The 18234-nt window shown below is 40.3% G+C and overlaps 1 protein-coding gene across 10 annotated transcripts in view; it reads left to right on the top strand.

The window, feature by feature from the left end:
* stxbp5l (syntaxin binding protein 5L) overlaps positions 1–18234 on the top strand; it is a 196220-nt gene that overhangs the window by 157521 nt on the left and 20465 nt on the right. For 4 of the 10 annotated variants that reach the window (XM_077216031.1, XM_077216033.1, XM_077216032.1 and 1 more), the window contains 2 exons: positions 2721–2786; positions 16769–16951. In XM_077216031.1, the coding sequence (XP_077072146.1) occupies positions 2721–2786; positions 16769–16951 (249 nt within the window). Of the gene's footprint in view, positions 1–2720; positions 2787–8786; positions 8892–14072; positions 14127–16768; positions 16952–18234 lie in introns of all 10 variants that reach the window. The other 6 variants (XM_077216026.1, XM_077216025.1, XM_077216028.1 and 3 more) reach the window with 3 other exon arrangements.

Genomic DNA, 18234 nt, shown 5'->3' with positions numbered 1-18234 from the left:
CGACTCATCCCATTGCGCCCAGTTTTATTCCCTGACCGAGGGCACGCTCGCCACGGATGCTCTGGCGCACAGCTGGCCGCAGGGCCGCAAGTATGCGTTTCCCCCAGTGAGCCTTCTTGCGCAGACCTTGCGCAAGGTCAAGGAGGACGAGGAGCAGGTCATCCTGGTTGCCTCTTACTGGCCCAACCGGACCTGGTTCCCCGAACTAGTACTCCTCGCGACAGCACCTCCCTGGCCGATCCCTCTGAGGAAGAACCTTCTTTCTCAGGGACGGGGCACCCTATGGCACCCTCGTCCCGATCTCTGGAACCTCCACGTGTGGCTCCTCGATGGGACGAGGCAGGTTTGAGTACCCTACCACCAGCGGTGGTGGCTACCATCACTTCCGCTAGGGCGTCGTCCACGAGACACGTCTATGCATTGAAGAAGAACCTCTTCATCAGCTGGTGCTCTTCTCACCGAGAAGACCCCCAGAGATGCTCGATCATTGTTGTGCTTTCCTTCCTTCAACAGGAGCATGAGCGAAGGCTGTCTCCCTCCACCCTGAAGGTCTATGTTGCCACTATTGCCGCACTCCATGACCTCATCGAAGGTAAGTCGGTGGGGAAGCACGACCTGGTCATCAGGTTCCTGAGAGGAGCGAGGACACTAAATCCGCCTCGCCCTCCTCTCGTTCCCTCTTGGGACCTCTCAGTGGTTCTAACTGCCCTGAAGAGTGCTCCATTTGAGCCCCTGCAATCAGTCGAGCTTAAATTCCTGTCTATGAAGACAGCGCTCCTGGTTGCACTGGCCTCCATCAAGAGGGTAGGGGACCTTTACGCATTCTCCGTTGACGAAGCGTGCCTGGAATTCGGGCCGGCTTACTCTCACGTGATCCTGAGACCCCGGCCTGGATATGTGCCCAAGGTTCCTACCACTCCCTTCCGGGACCAGGTGGTGAACCTGCAAGCGCTGCCCCCGGAGGAGGCAGACCCAGCCTTGGCACTGCTCTGTCCAGTACGCGCTCTCCGCGCCTATGTAGACAGGACGCAGTGTTTCAGGACCTCAGACCAGCTCTTTGTCTGTTATGGTGGGAAGCTGAAGGGAAAGGCTCTCTCCAAGCAAAGGTTGTCTCACTGGATAGTGGACGCCATTGCTTTGGCATACCAGCAGCAAGGTCGACCGTGCCCCCTTGGTGTGACTGCCCACTCCACCCGGAGTGTGGCATCCTCTTGGGCTCTAGCGCATGGCGCCTCGCTAACAGACATCTGCAGAGCTGCAGGCTCGGCGACACCTAACACATTCGCCAGATTCTACAATCTCCGAGTGGAGCCAGTGTCCTCTCATGTACTCGCTTCAACCAGCTAGTACTGGACCCACTCAGGTGTCTTCGCTTGCTCGCCATTCCACTCCACGGACTGGATACGTGCGATATTCTCCTCAGGTGAGCTTCCCCGAAAGCCCTGAGTTCCTCCAGCACTCCTGACGTTGGCGCCAGTGTCTATTACCTGCGCGTCGGCTAGGTGCCTCCCGTGTGCATGGTCCCTCCCCTGAGCAACCCCCACATGTGTATTTCCAATGTAAGCCTCTCTGAGCATGTGTCTTTCCCTTGGCAAGCCACCTTGCCACCCCTGGGGTTGAAATATTCCACCTGCGGCTGGATACCCCAGTGTTCTCCATATGTTCCTTCGGGTCATATGTGTATTCTCTAAGTTCCCCCCCCCCCTCCGGGCTGGCATTAATTGCATACTTCCCCTAGCTTGGGATATGCTTCCCAGTGTACCTTGGTATTCCTGTGTTAAATGGAGTCCTCCGTCCAGTCTCGACAGGGATCTCGATTTACGCAGGGCACTGGAAGACAGCTGAGAAGGTGGCGTGATTAGACTGGTAACCCCATTCGTCGTCATCCGACGTAACTTGGAGTGACAACGAAAGGGAACGTCTATGGTTACGTATGTAACCCTCGTTCCCTAATTAGGGAACGGAGACGTTACGTCTGCCTGCCACTCTCCGCTGTACCGCGGGGATCGCCTGAGCTCAGTCTTGGCTCCTCAGCGAAGAAACATATCTGCATGTTGCCAGCTTTCTCCTTTTATACCCACGAGGTAGGGCGGAGTTACGCCATGCAAATTCCGCAGACCCATGGCATTTCTTTGCCATTGGCTCGTTTTGTTATACTCGAAGTTGATAGGCTTTCTAAGCGAAACCCCATTCGTCGTCATCCGACGTAACGTCTCCGTTCCCTACTCAGGGAACGAGGGTTACATAGGTAACCATAGACTTTTGCTAACACTCTCATGAACTGATTGATATTGATGCAGTGCAGGCCTTATAATTTACCGGCGTGCCTTGAGTAACATCAATACAATTTTGTTTCTTCTTTCTCTCTCATGCATACATACACATGCATGGAATTGTTGGTGGTGTTGGTGTACATGTTTGATTCTGGAGTTAATATACCTGTAAATATATGGTTGAACAGTTCATGTTCACAGCAGACAAGAGTAAAACAACTACGTCATGGCTAAAAAAGTATGTACACCTAGTTTATAGTTTAAAAACTGTATGTTATGAAGATGTATACACATCTTCCTTGAATCGCTCCAGGATCATGATAGTGTCTCAGACCACATTGTTTGTCCTGGTGGTTTGATGCATGCAGATGTGTTTGGTGATAATGGAAACTAGTGGTATTATTATCTGCGTCCTCTTACCGTGCCTTCCATGTTCCTCCATGGCAGGCCTTACGGAGCTTTCTGATAATCAGGTGTCTTTGGACCTAGAGAGGAGCAAGTCACCCACCTCAGGTAACCACACCCACCTCTGATATTCTCACTACTTTTAATAATCACACATACGTTTACATTTGATAGGCACACCCATGTTTTGTCACAAACACCCACTCATGACCACACCTACCTCAATTACTGGATCAAAAATGGTCTTTGATGATGGCGGACAAACATGGCATCCACACACACTGTACATAGTACCCTACCCATGTGAACTGCGAGGCCATTACTGACAAAAAATCTGAAATAAATGCAAAGAAACAGTCGTAATATTAACTTATTTAATCATTAAATAAAAAAATACTCACTGTCAGGATAGATCATAAGATAAAGTGCTTAGAACTATTTTTATTTTAAATATATACCTATATTTAAATCTATTTATATTTATATACTTAAATATTTATTTTAAAATCTGTACATGTATATATAAAAAGTATCTCAGTGAAAGTTAATAATAAAATGAACCACAAAGTTACACATTGAACAAGTGGCTGGTCTATTAATTGAATTTACACTCCAAGACTTTATGCACAGATCATTTGACATACAGTATCAGATTGTTTTGTTCCGTCCTTTGCTATGGATATCACTGTCAATTACGGATTTAAATATGGTTGTCAATCCTGTAACTTTTCAAGTTGTAGTTAGCAGCATGAAAAATATAGAAATCGAGCAAAGATCACTGCCATTGTGATCAATGAAGCTGTCAGTTGCACTCTTGCAAAACTCCCGTTATAATCAATGAAGATCTGATTGGCCATTGCGTTCACACGATCAACAGATTTGCAACTCCAATTCAAATTTGTAAATAGGAACTCTTCACAGGCCGCCTACACAAACACTTACAGGAGTGTTTTAAAGCAGCCGGCCATCAGCAGGTACCAGTACAAAGCGGCAGGTATCATCACATTAAATGATCAAATAAACCTTTGGCTGGACAAAGATTCATTTTGGCAGCCTCAAAAAATATTTTCAATGCAGGAAAAATCCTGACATACCCAAAACAACTCAATAATAAGATAATCACAGCTACTCCTACTTCTGACCAGACTCTACCAGACTCTGATGCTATATAACCAAATAATCGTATAAAATTCATACACTAGATGGTAGAGTACATAGTGCACAGAATAAGTGCTTGGTATATTGTATGTCAGTATGTTCAATAAAATGCAGCCATAGCCGAACACCCTATCACCCCTACTGCTAGTTCTGATAGTCACACCCATGTTTGACCACTACAACCACACATAACCATCAGTCTATCTTTGATAGTCACCACTGGAAACTATGACAGAGAGTGTGTTTGAGAAACCTGTTTTAAGAAAGTCATTATTTTTTTAAATTCCAATTAAAAAAATCACACTTTTCAGCTTTACTGACAAAAAACGGTAAAATTATGGTCACAAAAACCTTCAAACCTATTTTTTTTCTCTTCTGTCCTTATTTCAGTTTCCCCACAGCACTCTTCGGTCCCTGGAGGCTCTTTCCTCCTCTCTCTTACTTCCAGTGTGTTTTTTTTCTCCTTTTGTCTTTAAAGCTATAATAACCTGTGCAGAATTTTTATGAGAGTATGATAATGCTTACAGAGCTTTACTCAATGTTTGCATCGTCTCAGTGGGTTGAACATGATGACAACAACGGTGCTTGTCCTTGAGGATCTAAATAGAGCTCTTAATTTGGAAGAAGTATTTCAGTAAATCTTTGATTTCTCAGGGGAAGAAATATTGCATTGTCTTTTTTTAAAGTTTTTGTTGTTTGAAATATCAGAGGCACACTTTTTGCGTTGTCTCAAGAATACAAAATGTGCTGTCTTTTTTTCTCTCTCTCTCTGTTCACTCTCATGTCTCAGTGCAGCCTCTGCTTGTTTTCCCAGTTCTCAGCTCAGCAGGCAGCCTGAAAGATGGAAGTCACTTGGGAAGGCGAGCTGAGGGCTGTAGCTTGACATTAGTAATTTTAGAGATCGAGAGGAGACATGAGGTTTACTTCTGAAATGTGGCTGTGTATCAAGCATTTAAAGGAGTTCACCTAAAAGAGAAAATTATAGGTTATTGTTTAACCTAACCTCAACCTGTATGAATTTCTTTCTTCTGTGAAACCAAAATAGAAGACATTTTGTGGAATTTTCACTGTGCTCATTTTCATACAACAATATTGTCGTGTTTGTATAAACTGTTCCTTTTAAGATCTCAAGTCTGTAGTGAAGCATATAGGAGTCACGTGTGATTTTTCTCTAGAATGTTCTGTGATGAAGAACTGGCTTTCAGAACTGTATCCTTTGGGTGTTTTCTTCTGTGGGATTTGTTGCATTGGCTTCCCGCTGCTGAGTAATTCAGATGTGTTTTTGTGGAAGCAGCTATTATGACAGGAGTCAAGAAATGGCTTTTTACGATTGGCTGGGGAATTCTGAACAAAAAATGGACTGAGATTCTGGGCATCAGCCATTGAAGCATAAAAAGAGTGTTTGAAGGACTAGTAGAGAAAATATAAATAATGATGATGATGAGGGAGAATATGATGGAAAAAAACATTATTTATTTGTGTTTGAGGGAGTAGATTTCATTGCATTCCTGTTGGTATTTGGTGCATGTAAATGTGTCTGGGAATTGTTTTAATATGGACACAAACAAACACTATAGTGAACTTTTAGAAAACAAACACTAGTCACTAATAACAATGTCCAAAATACTGTGCATCACAGTAGAATTGCATAATCATGTACAGTATTGTGTTTAATAGCATTCTGTGGTGGACTTTTTGCATAATCTGACAATTATAGCTGATTAAAAATGACACAATAATGTTAAATATAATAATAAAAAATATATATATTTATCTTGATTTTTCTGTTTTCTTCACACATTACACATCTCATATTTCATCAGAAGCTCTTAATTGACACTGTTGTAAAAAATTACCCTAAAAAAAAAAAAACAGGGTTCAGGGACCCAGTTCCTCTATTAATATTTGCCTTACACTGGCCTAGTTAGAGGTTATAGGCAAAAGGCTGTTATATTGCATATCAAAACTATTCGTTGTGCTACATTGTCAGATGGAAAATGGCTGTGTCAAATAAATGTTGATGACACTGTTGTTATTCGTCCATTTTTATTTGTTATTACTTCTGTCTCAGCTTTTAGATGTGTGTGCTTTTTTGAAAAGTAGCAATAAGCCAGAAGAGATGAATAATGAATGAACTCAAGATTGCACAGATGTTTCTGCTGCTGTTTTTCCTGTGTTTGCTCAGGGGCACAAACCCATTACCATTACAAGCACTTCCTGTGCCAACTTCACCTCAGCTGACAAACAATTACCCCCTGCTTTGATTGCTAATATAATTACTTTTTCTGTAAAAGGTTGATGTCCTAATATTATCTTTAGATTTTTTTATCATTCAGTTTTTCACTAACTCATATCACATCTTATTTATTTGCACTTATTCATATCATCTCTGACCTCAACCACATCTCCTCTCTGTTTTTTGGTCTACCCTGCTCTCCATCAGGTCCAGTAATTGGCCACTCTCCATTTTGAAGTTCTTATAAATGTTATCTGTCTAGTCGTAGTCGTTGTTGTTTGTGCGGGTTTTGTTTTTGTCCGCAGGGTTGAGGTGGGGTGCTGAGGCCTTTTGATTATGGCACTTTGCCAGGTGGTTAATAAGCCGAAATGTCAGCCATTGACTGTGAACAGCAAAGATTTTTTTTTAGTTACAATAAAATAAAATTGTGGAATGAAAGGAATAAATAAGAGCAGAAGAAAGTGGATGTGAAAGGACAAAAATCTTTAATTTGTTTTTCGTTTTTCTGATGAGCTTATTGTTTCTGTCTAACCTGCAGCAATGAGTGTGCATTAAATCCCTTCCAGACCACAAAAGCTTTACTTAATGTGTTATATCATCATGAAATATTCAAAACATCTATCCTCCTGATAAAAGATGATTTTATTGTCATTTTCAGTCTAAACCTTGATATCACTGTATTTTGGAACTTGCTTCTAGCTCTTAATTTGGTGGGATAATTTTGCCATTTAGGTGGTTAAGCTGGTTTTATGTAGGGTAGCTGTTTAACCAGTAATAATCATCTTAGACCAGTCAGCTACTCTGTTCCAAACCACAATTATCAGCTTCAGCTTCATAGCTACAGTGGATAAATGGCACAGGAATTACATTTGTGAAAATAATGTTGAAAATGGTCGATAATATGTATTTCATGTTTTTGAAAGAGATCTCTTATGCTCACCAAAGCTGCATTTATTGGATTAAAAATACAGTAAAAACAGTAATATTGTGAAATATTTTTAAAAATTTCTATTTTAATATTTAATATATTATAAAATGTAATTTATTCCTGTGATGGCAAAGCTGAATTTTCAGCATCATTGCTCCAGTCTTCGGTGTCACATGATCCTTCAGGAATCATTCTAATATGATGATTTTGGTGCTCAGGAAACATTTCTTATTATTATAAATTTTTCAGGATTTTGTAATGAATCGAAAGTTTGAAGAGCGTTATTAATTTGAAATAGAAATATTTTGTATCAGGATAAATGTCTTTACTGTCACTTGACTTTAAATGTCTTTATACTGATCAATTTAATGCATTCTTGTTAAGTATTTAATGTAGGGTAGGCAATGTTTTTAATGAACACTGTTAGTTACACTGTTTGTTGAAATTTTATTTATGTCCTCATTGCAATCAATAATAGAAATGGTAATCTTCTGTGGAAGTCTTAGGACTAAAAACTGTCGAGCAATCATTGCATGTCTGCACACCCTGCTCACGCAGACATCACGCGTCATCAGCGTGTTCCATGAGGCTATGCAAACAAACAGCAGCCACCTTTTACAGTTCTTCATGATCCAAAACAACGAGCGCATTCACGCCATGTCATAATTAGCATAATTAAGAGATGACAACCCATGACGTTGTGCTCTTTAAGTTCTTTACATTTATTATTATTGTAATGTTATGTGCTTTGAGATATGAGGTCATTTAAAGCTGTCTCTCGTGACACTTGGCAGACTCTGCTCTGGCTGTGTGTGTTCATGTGTTTTGGAGGAGATGTGGCTTTGGAGAGCACTGTGAAGGAACGGTGGGATCTTATGCTTTCAAAGATAGCTTGCTATTGCTAGCCTCTATGAAGTTGCCTACTCTACCTTTAATTTCTTCCAAAACAGTCTTATTGACTCCAAAACTTGAATGCTATTGAATGATGGATAAAAATGGTGAAATTCTAAATTAGTATTTGATTTGTGCTACATAACACACATTTTAATGTTAAATTTGTGATGACATGTTGCCCCCGGTGGCAGAGTTAACAGGTTATTCGTTTTGTCTAGTGGTTGTTGATTCTCGCACACAGCTGACAGGAAACTGAAGCGAGGACTGGTTTAAGGCAGCTCTGATGTGTCGGATTTTAGTATGCTAATATGTTTGCATTGCAAAATAATTTACCTAGATTTGAGAAAATTTACAAGCTGATGCCATAGCACAGATGGGTGAAACACTGTGGAATCTTCTGAGGTTTAGACCTCTGAAAGGCAAGAATCAGAAGAGAGCAATGTGAAGCTTTCGGACAGGGAGGGCAAATGGTTCAAGAAAGGACCGAGGAAGGCCATTAATGTAAAAGTAGAATAACCAGGAGGCCTGCGATATGCTTGTCAGACTCTCACAACACTGTTTTTTCATCTTTACCTTCAGCAGTTTGGTCTCAATTCACACAGCAATCATGATTTATGTCGTCAGGTCGACACCTGCGGTGGGTCTTATGAATTCATCATGTGTGATGAGGTTAAATGCAGTGGGAATCTCCACCGTTCTACAACTGAGGAAGACTTGTGTGCGCTGAAACATCTGCATATGAAAACACATCTGGTGCTCCTCAGTAAATTCTACCAAGGGCATGTCTATAAGATTTCTCAAATTAGATTTGATGTCCTATAGTAACAAGCTGTTTGGCTATATGTGATTTAGCCTAGAATGTGACAATGACTGTGTGATCTTTGATTTCCAGCACCCTACTCCCCTTCCCTCCATAATGACCCTCGAGGCACAGGGGAACCTGTGTCCAACCTCCGGTCCTGCCACTACAGTCCGGTTTTTTACCTGTTGGACAATGGTAAGAATGTGTCCAGACCCTTAAAACCACCCACACGCACCAAGCCTGTGGCTCATGTGCTTCAGCGTTTGAATCTGTGTGTGTGTGGGTGTGTTGGTTTTGGGGGTTGCATGCTGCAGTAGAAGTAGCCTCACGCTCGTAGTGCCACGTTCTGTGCTCCTGAGGTGTTGGTGTGTGTGAGTGTGAACGTGTGTATGTGTAAGTGTGCTTCACGTGTGGCTATTGTAGGCATGTGTGTGATTGGGGCATGGTAGTAAGTAGTATGTGTGTTTACCAGAGGGGTGATATTGTGACTAGCACAGACAGAGCGTTGATCGTTGATGTCCAGTAACCCTGAATCTTTTTTTATTATTATTGGCTTTATTTAGACCCCAATAGGCCTTCAGTTCTTCATGTGTGTTAAGGAGAACATGCCATTTTTTTGCTATTCCACATGCTAATGTTCTTTTAGACATTAAGAATATCATCTTGAAATCGAATTCATTCACTGTTTAGTTTATATTTTAATGACTAGTACTCAGCATGTAGGTATTTGTTTAATCTGTAATCTGTTTTCTAAAAGTCTTGGAAGGCATAGCAAATACCTATAATTTAAACATATAGTTAGTTAGTTTGGTGCAAAGTTGACCTAGGTGAAATTTTGGAATGACTAGCATTAGCAGATGTTATGTATGCCTACTATAGACTGTTTGCCTGAACAATACTTACTTAACTAATGTAAAATGGATTTTTGTGATGCAAACGCTACACAAATGTGCCAGACTGCAAAGCTTTGAGAGCATGGCAGGGAGAATGACTACAAGCATGAAAATTACATCTATGCCAATAATGCTTCACTTTTGTAAATGTGCTGCATGTGAATGGCCTTAAGTGTTGGCTCATTTTAAAATATTTAAAACAAAAACTACCTGGTCACCAAATTGGCGATGCTAATTAGTGACATATTCTTTTGCCAGACAGAAGTAAATGAATATAATTTTGATGAAAATCAAACTCTCTTACAAGAGAGTAAAATGCAAGATTAGCCTTTTTATTTAAGCAAAAACAACGTTGAGGCTCAAAAATGTTATTGAATGTTTCTGAAATGAAATTCCTTTGAATTCATTGTAGATTCTAGCGTCTGCATCTCTACTCCTGACGTATATCCGCCTCTATAAATTAGTGGAAAATGACCTGAGCTGAAAGCAAAGGAGTCGGTAATTCATGCAAATTACAGTGAGGATAGCAGAATACATTTTTTGTGATCATTCCAAAAACAGTCACAAATTACCGTTCATTTGAGTCAGGCTCACAGAGGAGTTGACGGGATTGAAGCCATGGTGTTCTGAACATTCTAACGAGCAGCGTTCTAACGACTCCTCAAATTGTGCCATGGAAAGAAAAACAATGAAACAGGGTGGCCACTCGAGGCCTGATGTTGAAATCAATGGATGCCAGCTGTTATGTTTGCCATTTTAGCTGTGCCGCTGGATAACAATAACCAAAGATGTCCAGCATGGGGTTATTCAGAGAGAGACGGTCTCTCTCACACACACACACACACACACACACACACACACACACACACACACACACACACACACACACACACACACACACACACACACACACACACACACACACATACATACACATAATTAAGCTTGCGAAATGGATTTACTTCTATCAACATTGGTAGTTCACACCTCATCTAGATCTGTCTTTCATGTTTACACACCTGGACATGTGTGTTCAGACTGAAATTATTAGTGTTAAGAGTAATGGGAAGGATTCAACATCTAAGGCAGAGGTTATTGATCCTGGAATCTTAATTACTGCTATTTCCAGGAGCAATTTCCGCTTTGTCTGACTCTCAAATCTCATCCATTTCCACATCCCTGGAAGAAGAGTGGGAGAGAGAGAATGATACTGCTCCTATTTAGTATGAAATTATATATTTTTAAAGGGGTGGTTCAGGATTTTGGACATCGGACCTCATTTCCAAGTTAGCCTGGGTGTTATTTATCAGTGGAGACAGTTTTCAAAAATTTTCATCCAGTCCTTCCAGTTGCATAGTTCGCCGGTGCTAGGCTAGCGTGAGTCAACGGTATCTACTAGCCTGCCATTAAAAACAGTTTTACCCACTCCACAGTACACCAAAGGCAAATAAATTACAATGCCAGACTATTTATGTAAATGTCTGTTGAGAGAATGATTTTAGAAAACAAACTACCCTTTCATCACATTGTAATAGTTATAGTTTGTTCCCTGTATTTATTAGCACAGTCTACAGCAGCGGCGGAGTGATATTAAGTTACCTAGGCAACCGAGAGAGCCGATCCACATGACAATCACGCAAGCCTTACAAAAGTTATTACCTGTTCATCTGTAGCTGTTGGTGCATCTGGAAAGACGGCTGGAACTACATTCCTTGTCATTGACTTGTGACTGTTTCGATTACAGGGTTCTTCAAAGTCGTCTGGTCTAAAATTATCACTACAAACTTTACTTTAGTAGAGTCTCTGCTGGTGTCTTGTTGTCCAAGCCAGCAGCAAGAAGCCACAGTTGAATCCTTTCTGGATCTCTCAATGGAAATTTGTGGAAACTTTTTGGTGACCCTCTATTTGGTTTATTTTTTTACAATTTCGAAATGCACACCGAATCACCATGTTGCCAATTCCTTTGTTTACAATCCAATGTTTCAATATCGTTGTTCAAGGCTACTACTATCTAGCTCGATGTCCCGACTGTAGTGCGCTTCTGTTCTGTGTTTTCTTTTTGGCGCAGTACTACTAACCGGAGCAAAGTAAAATTCCGCCACTGCTGAGAAACTAGTTCCTGTAAATGTAATGCGATCATTGAGATGCAGGAGTAGTTTGATTTCTAACATTATTCTCTCAAAAGACATTTAGATCGATAGTCTGGCGTTATAATTGATTTGCTTTTGGTGTACTGTGGAGTGGGTAAAACTGTTTTTAATGGCAGGCTAGTAGATATCGTTGACTCACGCTAGCCTAGCACCGGCGAACTATGCAACTGGAAGGACTGGATGAAAATCTTTGAAAACTGTCTCCACTGATAAACAACACCCAGGCTAACTTGGAAATGAGGTCCGATGTCCAAAATCCTGAACCACCCCTTTAAGTAGAGCTTGTTATATTTAACTATTTTTGTGTTCTTGATATCTGAGGTTTAATCCAGTGTTTTAAAGACCTGTGAAATCAAAATTGTAAAAAAAAAAGTATTTTGATATGACCAATTTCATCTTCCTTACTTACTAGGAAATGTCATCACCATGGGGTCAAGGTTTGGCTGGTTAAAAATCATCTTATATTCAAACTTATGTGTAAAAATTGTTGCAAGCATCATAAAAAGTTATACTGGTTAGGGTTAGGATATCCCGGATATACTGGAAATCGAAAACCAAAACCTCTTAAACCAAAACAATGAGCTTATGCTGGGTTCACAAGATGTCATAACCGTGATTACGAGATGACAACCCGTGACGTACCCAGAGCTGTTCACGTCCTCAGACTCGAATTTGTGCATTTCTATTTCAGTATGAACGGCAAAATAAATCTGCAGCAGTCAGGTGGTACAAATAAGAGCTCTGTAAGTTGTTTACGTTAAAATTTTTTACCATCTCTCGTCTCATGACGCTTTGCAGACTCTGCTGTGTGCGTTTATTTGTTTTGGAGGAGGTGCAGCTTTGGAGAGCACTCTAAAGGAAGGGTTGGATCCTATGCTTTCAAAGCTAGCTTGCTATTGCTAGCCTCTCCAAAACTGTATACCCTACCTTTAAAAGTGTGAAACGGGGGCCTCGTTCCAGCCAAGACGAATGGGAGTGCTAATGGATGGCTTTCTCCAGATTATTATAGACCTTCTTGGTCAAAAGGAAAGCAAATTGCATTCATCAAACCATTAGATGGAGTCCATAAGTGGAAAAGCATTAGCACCATTCTGAAAATGGCATTCTAAAATCACACCCTACTTTAAAAACATTTAATTGAACTGATACTAAGGAGGAGATTAATCTTGGAAAGTATTCTGCTCGGTGTGTTTTAGCGTTCTGGACAGACTACATCATTTAAATAGAGAATTTGAGAGACGATCTTTGGAATAAGATTCCAGGCTATTAAATTTCTTCTGCTGTATAGCAATGGTAACTGATGTTGAATTAGTACTTTAATCTATATATATATATAATCTTCTGTTAAATCCTATTTCAGCAGTAATCTTGCCATATATTGATCTTGACATTCAGCTCAGTGTACACTCTAACCTTTGCGGTGCAAAATGCTTGCAAAATGTTGACCTTGCTTTTATTTATCTCTTTAAACTTTATTTTGAACCTTTGTGTGTTATGTTTTGCCAATTGTGTGCATGCACATATGTGAATGGTTTCTGCGTGGTTTTTGTGGTTTCTGTGCCATACAGTACAATAGATCCTACATTCTATTCTTGAATTTTTTGCAATTATTTGAATCAATTCATGAGGTTACCCTATGAAAATGTGACAAAATGGAAATAAAAAGGATCATGATTTATTGTTTTATGTGTTTGTGCTTTGATGCTTTCTGCAGGAGTGCGTTTGCTTATGTAAAGACAAGTACAGATGGCTCTGTTTGTCTGGTGGCAGTATACGATCGGGCATGACTGTCGAATGAAACGTCACATCCCAGCAAGCAATAGCCGTCATTTCACTGTCTCTGTTAACTATAGACCCGATATAGTTTGGGTATGAGTAACCCACTTCTAGCCAAAAAAAACCTTGAATTTGTTACATGTTGTTTTTGCCAAAATAACTTGAGAGATGTATGGTATTCCATCATGTTAGCAAAGTCAACAGTGATTCAAAGGTGTTTGGTTTAATTTCTTTGACATGTTCGACGCGTTACCTTTGCGTCTATTTTTGGGCTATGGTTAGACAACTATTAAATTTTCACTGACAGCCCAACTTTTGCCTTGCCCTAGCCAGGGCTGTGTTTGGATGGCTATTATACGTCTTTTAAATGCAAAATTGCTTGCTGGGAAGTATGTACACCTGCATGTGTTACACTAAATTAATTTTTTTTCTTTTCTTTTTTCAATTTTAATTTGAGCTGGTCTCATTATTTTCTTGACCTCTGCATCTTTTGCCTTTTGTTTTGGTTTCTTAAATGGATTAATTTCTCCTTCCTGTCCTATTTTGTTTTGTTTCAGTCAAGGGACCAGGCAGAAAGTTAAGTCTACCCACAGATCTTAAGACTGATCTTGGTACGGTAGGCCGAAAGCGAGCAGTTCTTTTTCTTTATTCTTGCCTTCGATTCATCAACTTTCTCTGTTTCCATCCTGTTGAGAATGACATGATGAAGACCCTCGTCTTTGCATTTAAAAGTTCATTTTTAATGCCTTTTTTCTATTCTTTCACTTTCTTCTCATTTGAATTCATGAAGAAGCGCAAAATTTACCTCACATTTCTGCGTGGCCTTAAAAAAAAAAAAAAAAGCTTCTCAATGTACATTTTGCAAGTGTTTACAAAGGTGGTTTGTTCAACATAATCATTCTTAAGTTGAGAAAGGTATCACTCTGAAATCTCGCTCTTTCGCGACTGATTCATCATTTACGTCTAAACGGCCTTGCTCCATTGTAATTGGGTCATTCTATACCTCAGAACATGCTCTAACCCTATTGGACCATTCTCTAACTCTATAAAAGCCTGCTCATTTGTGATTGGACCATCCTCTACCTCTGAACGACATGCACTAATGTAATGAGCTCATTTTCTGCAAGCGAGCTTGTGTCATCGTGACTTGGATCATTCTTCAGCCTTTTATGGATATACTTCGAATTGTCTCACTCTGTCTCTTTCGCTGAGTATCTATCCTTGTTCTCTTTTCCTTTTTCTTTCCTTTTGTCTGGCTTTTTGTTTCATGCTAGGCTGTGACTAAAACTTTTTTATCTGAGGGCTGAACAATTTTCTTTCCAATTTCTTGTGCCAAACATGACCTAATGTGTAATAATGAAAGTGTTCCTTCAACAGGTCAAGCTTTGCAGCATTACAATGAAAAATAGACCACCTGGGCCATGGATAATTACACTTGTTTCTAATCCTCGAAGGGTTAGATTTGTGCTTAAAAAATAGTTCAACTTTAAAAGCACACTAGTGTCTTTTTTTGGTCATTTTGTAATTTGAAAATATCTTTAAGGTTTAGGCCATAAAAACAGAAAAAGGACATACAAATCAATGCTTATTAGAAGCCTATTTATAAGTGCTGTGTGAGTGTAATGTATGTGTGTGAGGCTAAGATAGAGAGTCAGTTTGTGTTGATGTCTAGAGGTATAAGTTGGATTCGCTCTATGTAGTTTTGTGCTGTAGAACTGTCTCCCCTTGAATGCACTGGGGCTTCCTCAATATTTTTTACTGTCCTAAACCCTCGATTTGGATTTTTTTTCATTGTCATTGGCCCATTTAGAAACATTGACCCTAGTACAGGCAAGGGAAAACAGATGTAAAGGTGTCTGCGGACTGGGCTCCATGTTTTGGGCTTTCTCATCCTGCTTCTCTCATGAGGTCATGAGGCGTTATTTAAGCGACTTAAACACAAATTAATAATAAAATTAAAAGAAATATCTGATAGTCCTCCATAACGCGGTTGCCATTTACATCTCATATCAACAGTAAACCGTTGTATTACCAAGGCAATGACTGACACAATTGTATTACATTCCAAAGTGTGGCGGTTATCAGCCCCACAGTGGAAAATGAAACCAGCACGGAATGGAAACAGTTAAGTAAAGAGCGTGGTTTGGCCCGTTGGTGGAAAAGCGGCTATTATAAATTACTGTCAATTTTTTTTTTTTTTTTATCAAATGAATGCGTCCTTGCTGAATAAAAGTATTTATTTTTTACAAATCTTTCTGACCCTAAAAATGTTGAACGTTAGTGTATAACTTTTACAACAAAGGAATACAAAAATGAAAAGAAAAAGAAAATAACAAATGTAGTCTTTCAGGTTCACAAATTTACTGCAGATGGTGTTCTTAATAGTGCTTTGTTTCATCATGAGTCAGTGTCAAAGTTTTGGTTGCCAAGTCTGATGTGCGATATCAAAATGACTGAGTAGAAATCCCACTGATATGAAATGACAGCAGACAGACTGGATTTGGTTGGCTGCGTTGGCATGAAATTGATTGATCGCTATAAAATAGAGGGAGGGAGAGTGAAAATATACAGCTAGATTGTCAAAATAGTCAGTCAAAATCTAGAAGATACTGTGGTACATCCATCTGAGAGGTTCTGGCCTACTGGTAGATGCTAGTAAGACTTTGATCCAGGTGTGTTGGAGGTGCTGCTGAATAATGTGCTGTTTTAGATTCTGGTTTGGATCTGGGTCTGTTTCTGCATACTCAGCTAGACCTCCCTCAACTTCCTGCACGAACAGACTGCAGATGGAAGCTTCTGTTTTTCTGTCAAATCAAGTCCTCCACCTTCATTTTTTCAAGTTTCTGAGATGAGGAAGGGACAAGAAAGCCTCTTTGAATGCTTACCTTTTTAAACTACAACCATTGACTTTTCCCTTTTAATTTTCCCTTTTGACTTTACCCTTCCTTTTCCTGTTCCTTTTCTCTTTCCTTTCCATTTTCCTTGTTCTTCTTTTCCCTTTCCCTTCCCTTTGCATTTTCCTTTTTCCCTCTATCCTTGTCCCATCTTTCTTCCCTTTAGATTTTTTCCTTTTAAAATTGAAATGATTTTTGGCTGCTTGAAGCTGCTATTATGTGACCGCTTCCTCTTACTGCTTTCCTTTGCAGCCACGTTGTTTTCATCCCACTGCCCTCTTCACCACTTTCTCTCACACACACTCTTCTCTCTCTAATCTCAGTTGGGTTTCTTGCTAATGCTATGCCCGTTGTTACAGATCATGTGAATGGACATTGCACTAGCCCCACCTCCCAGCCCTGTCCATCTGGGAAGGCCAGAGTTCCGGGGGGCCCTGAAGGGCCACGCCTTGCCCGCAGGGGGCCCGGCCGACCGCCCTTCCGCAAGGCCCAGTCCGCCGCATGCATGGAGGTCTCTTTGCCTGTGTCCTCCCTCACCGAAGGTGTGTGCTTGTTCTCCAACTCCTTAATCCCTTTAATCCATTTACCTTTATTCCTGTATTCCTCCACTGCCTTGTCCCCCTTCTGCATGTTTAACTCTCATCAAGGGATACAAGGAGTAGGGTATGGGATTTTATTGCTGTGTTTTCTGGCGCTCTGATTTAACTGCCTTTTTTTTGGGTTCATTGTTTTGTTTTCCACTCTGTTGGAGAGATGGTGATTACTAAAGCCCTATAATGCCATATGGGAAGCATACCCCTTTTACACCGAGTGGGATCTGAAGACCTCTCTCAGCATAGTATCCTACATAGGATAGTACCCTCAAAATTAAAAATTCTGTCATCATTAACTCACCCTTGTGTGGTTTCCAATCCATTCTTTCTTCTGTGGAACATAAAAGGGGATGTTAGGCAGAATCGTTGTTACTGGCAGTCCATTGAGTCACCATTCACTTCCATTGCATCTTTGTTTAATACAATGAAAGTGAATTGTGAATGCGGCTCCTTTTGTGTTTCAGGGAAAAGAGGAAGTCATATATATTTGGAATGACAATTTGTCAATTTATTTGTATCCAAGCAGGACCGTGTTGGTGGAAAGGGGTAAAAGAATATCTTATGCACCAATTACCATTCTGCATTTTTGCTGAAATTTAAAGGGGCATTCGGCAACTATTTCAGCTTAATAAAACCATTTAGAAATCATTTGGATGGTTTAATAACCTGTTCTGGTGAGAATGGTGACTTTACCCGCTCCCCCCAACGTTCCCATGCAGAAAACTAACCTTGCAACATGATGACTAACGTCCCGGTAAGTTTGAAATAGGAAGTCTCACGAGAAGCGAGAACGAGCGAGAAAAACGAACTGCTTTACGGCAATTCGACATAAACACACACAACGCCCTCAGTGTGTATGATGTATTACCCACCTCGGTAGACATAGCTCCACACGATAAAGTTGGCCGGCTCCGATAATAACAAAGGCACATGAGCAGCGGTAGAAAGGGGGAGAAGGGTGCCGCAAGTGAGTTTTTTTTTGTTGACATTGTAGTGAAATATACACCTCACAGCTGTAGGGGGAGCTCATTGAGAAAACATGCGACAACAAAAGTGAAAATCAGCGAAGAAATAGCTAGGGTTGCTGAATGCCCCTTTAAGTTTTTGTGATCTCTTAATAGGTTTGTGTTATAAACTTCAATCAAACTTAAATACCATTTATCCTCATTAAAGTCAATATTAGGATGAATTGGATGAATGTTGATGAAAGAAGTATTATTTTATTAATCAGC

Source organism: Siphateles boraxobius, unplaced genomic scaffold, assembly GCF_051911475.1.
Source record: "Siphateles boraxobius isolate OS27281-9 unplaced genomic scaffold, OSU_SipBor_1 7, whole genome shotgun sequence".
In the NCBI taxonomy this organism is placed as follows: Eukaryota; Metazoa; Chordata; class Actinopteri; order Cypriniformes; family Leuciscidae; genus Siphateles; species Siphateles boraxobius.
Note: the sequence above shows the minus strand (reverse complement) of the source record. Positions and strands in the feature narration are given on the sequence as shown.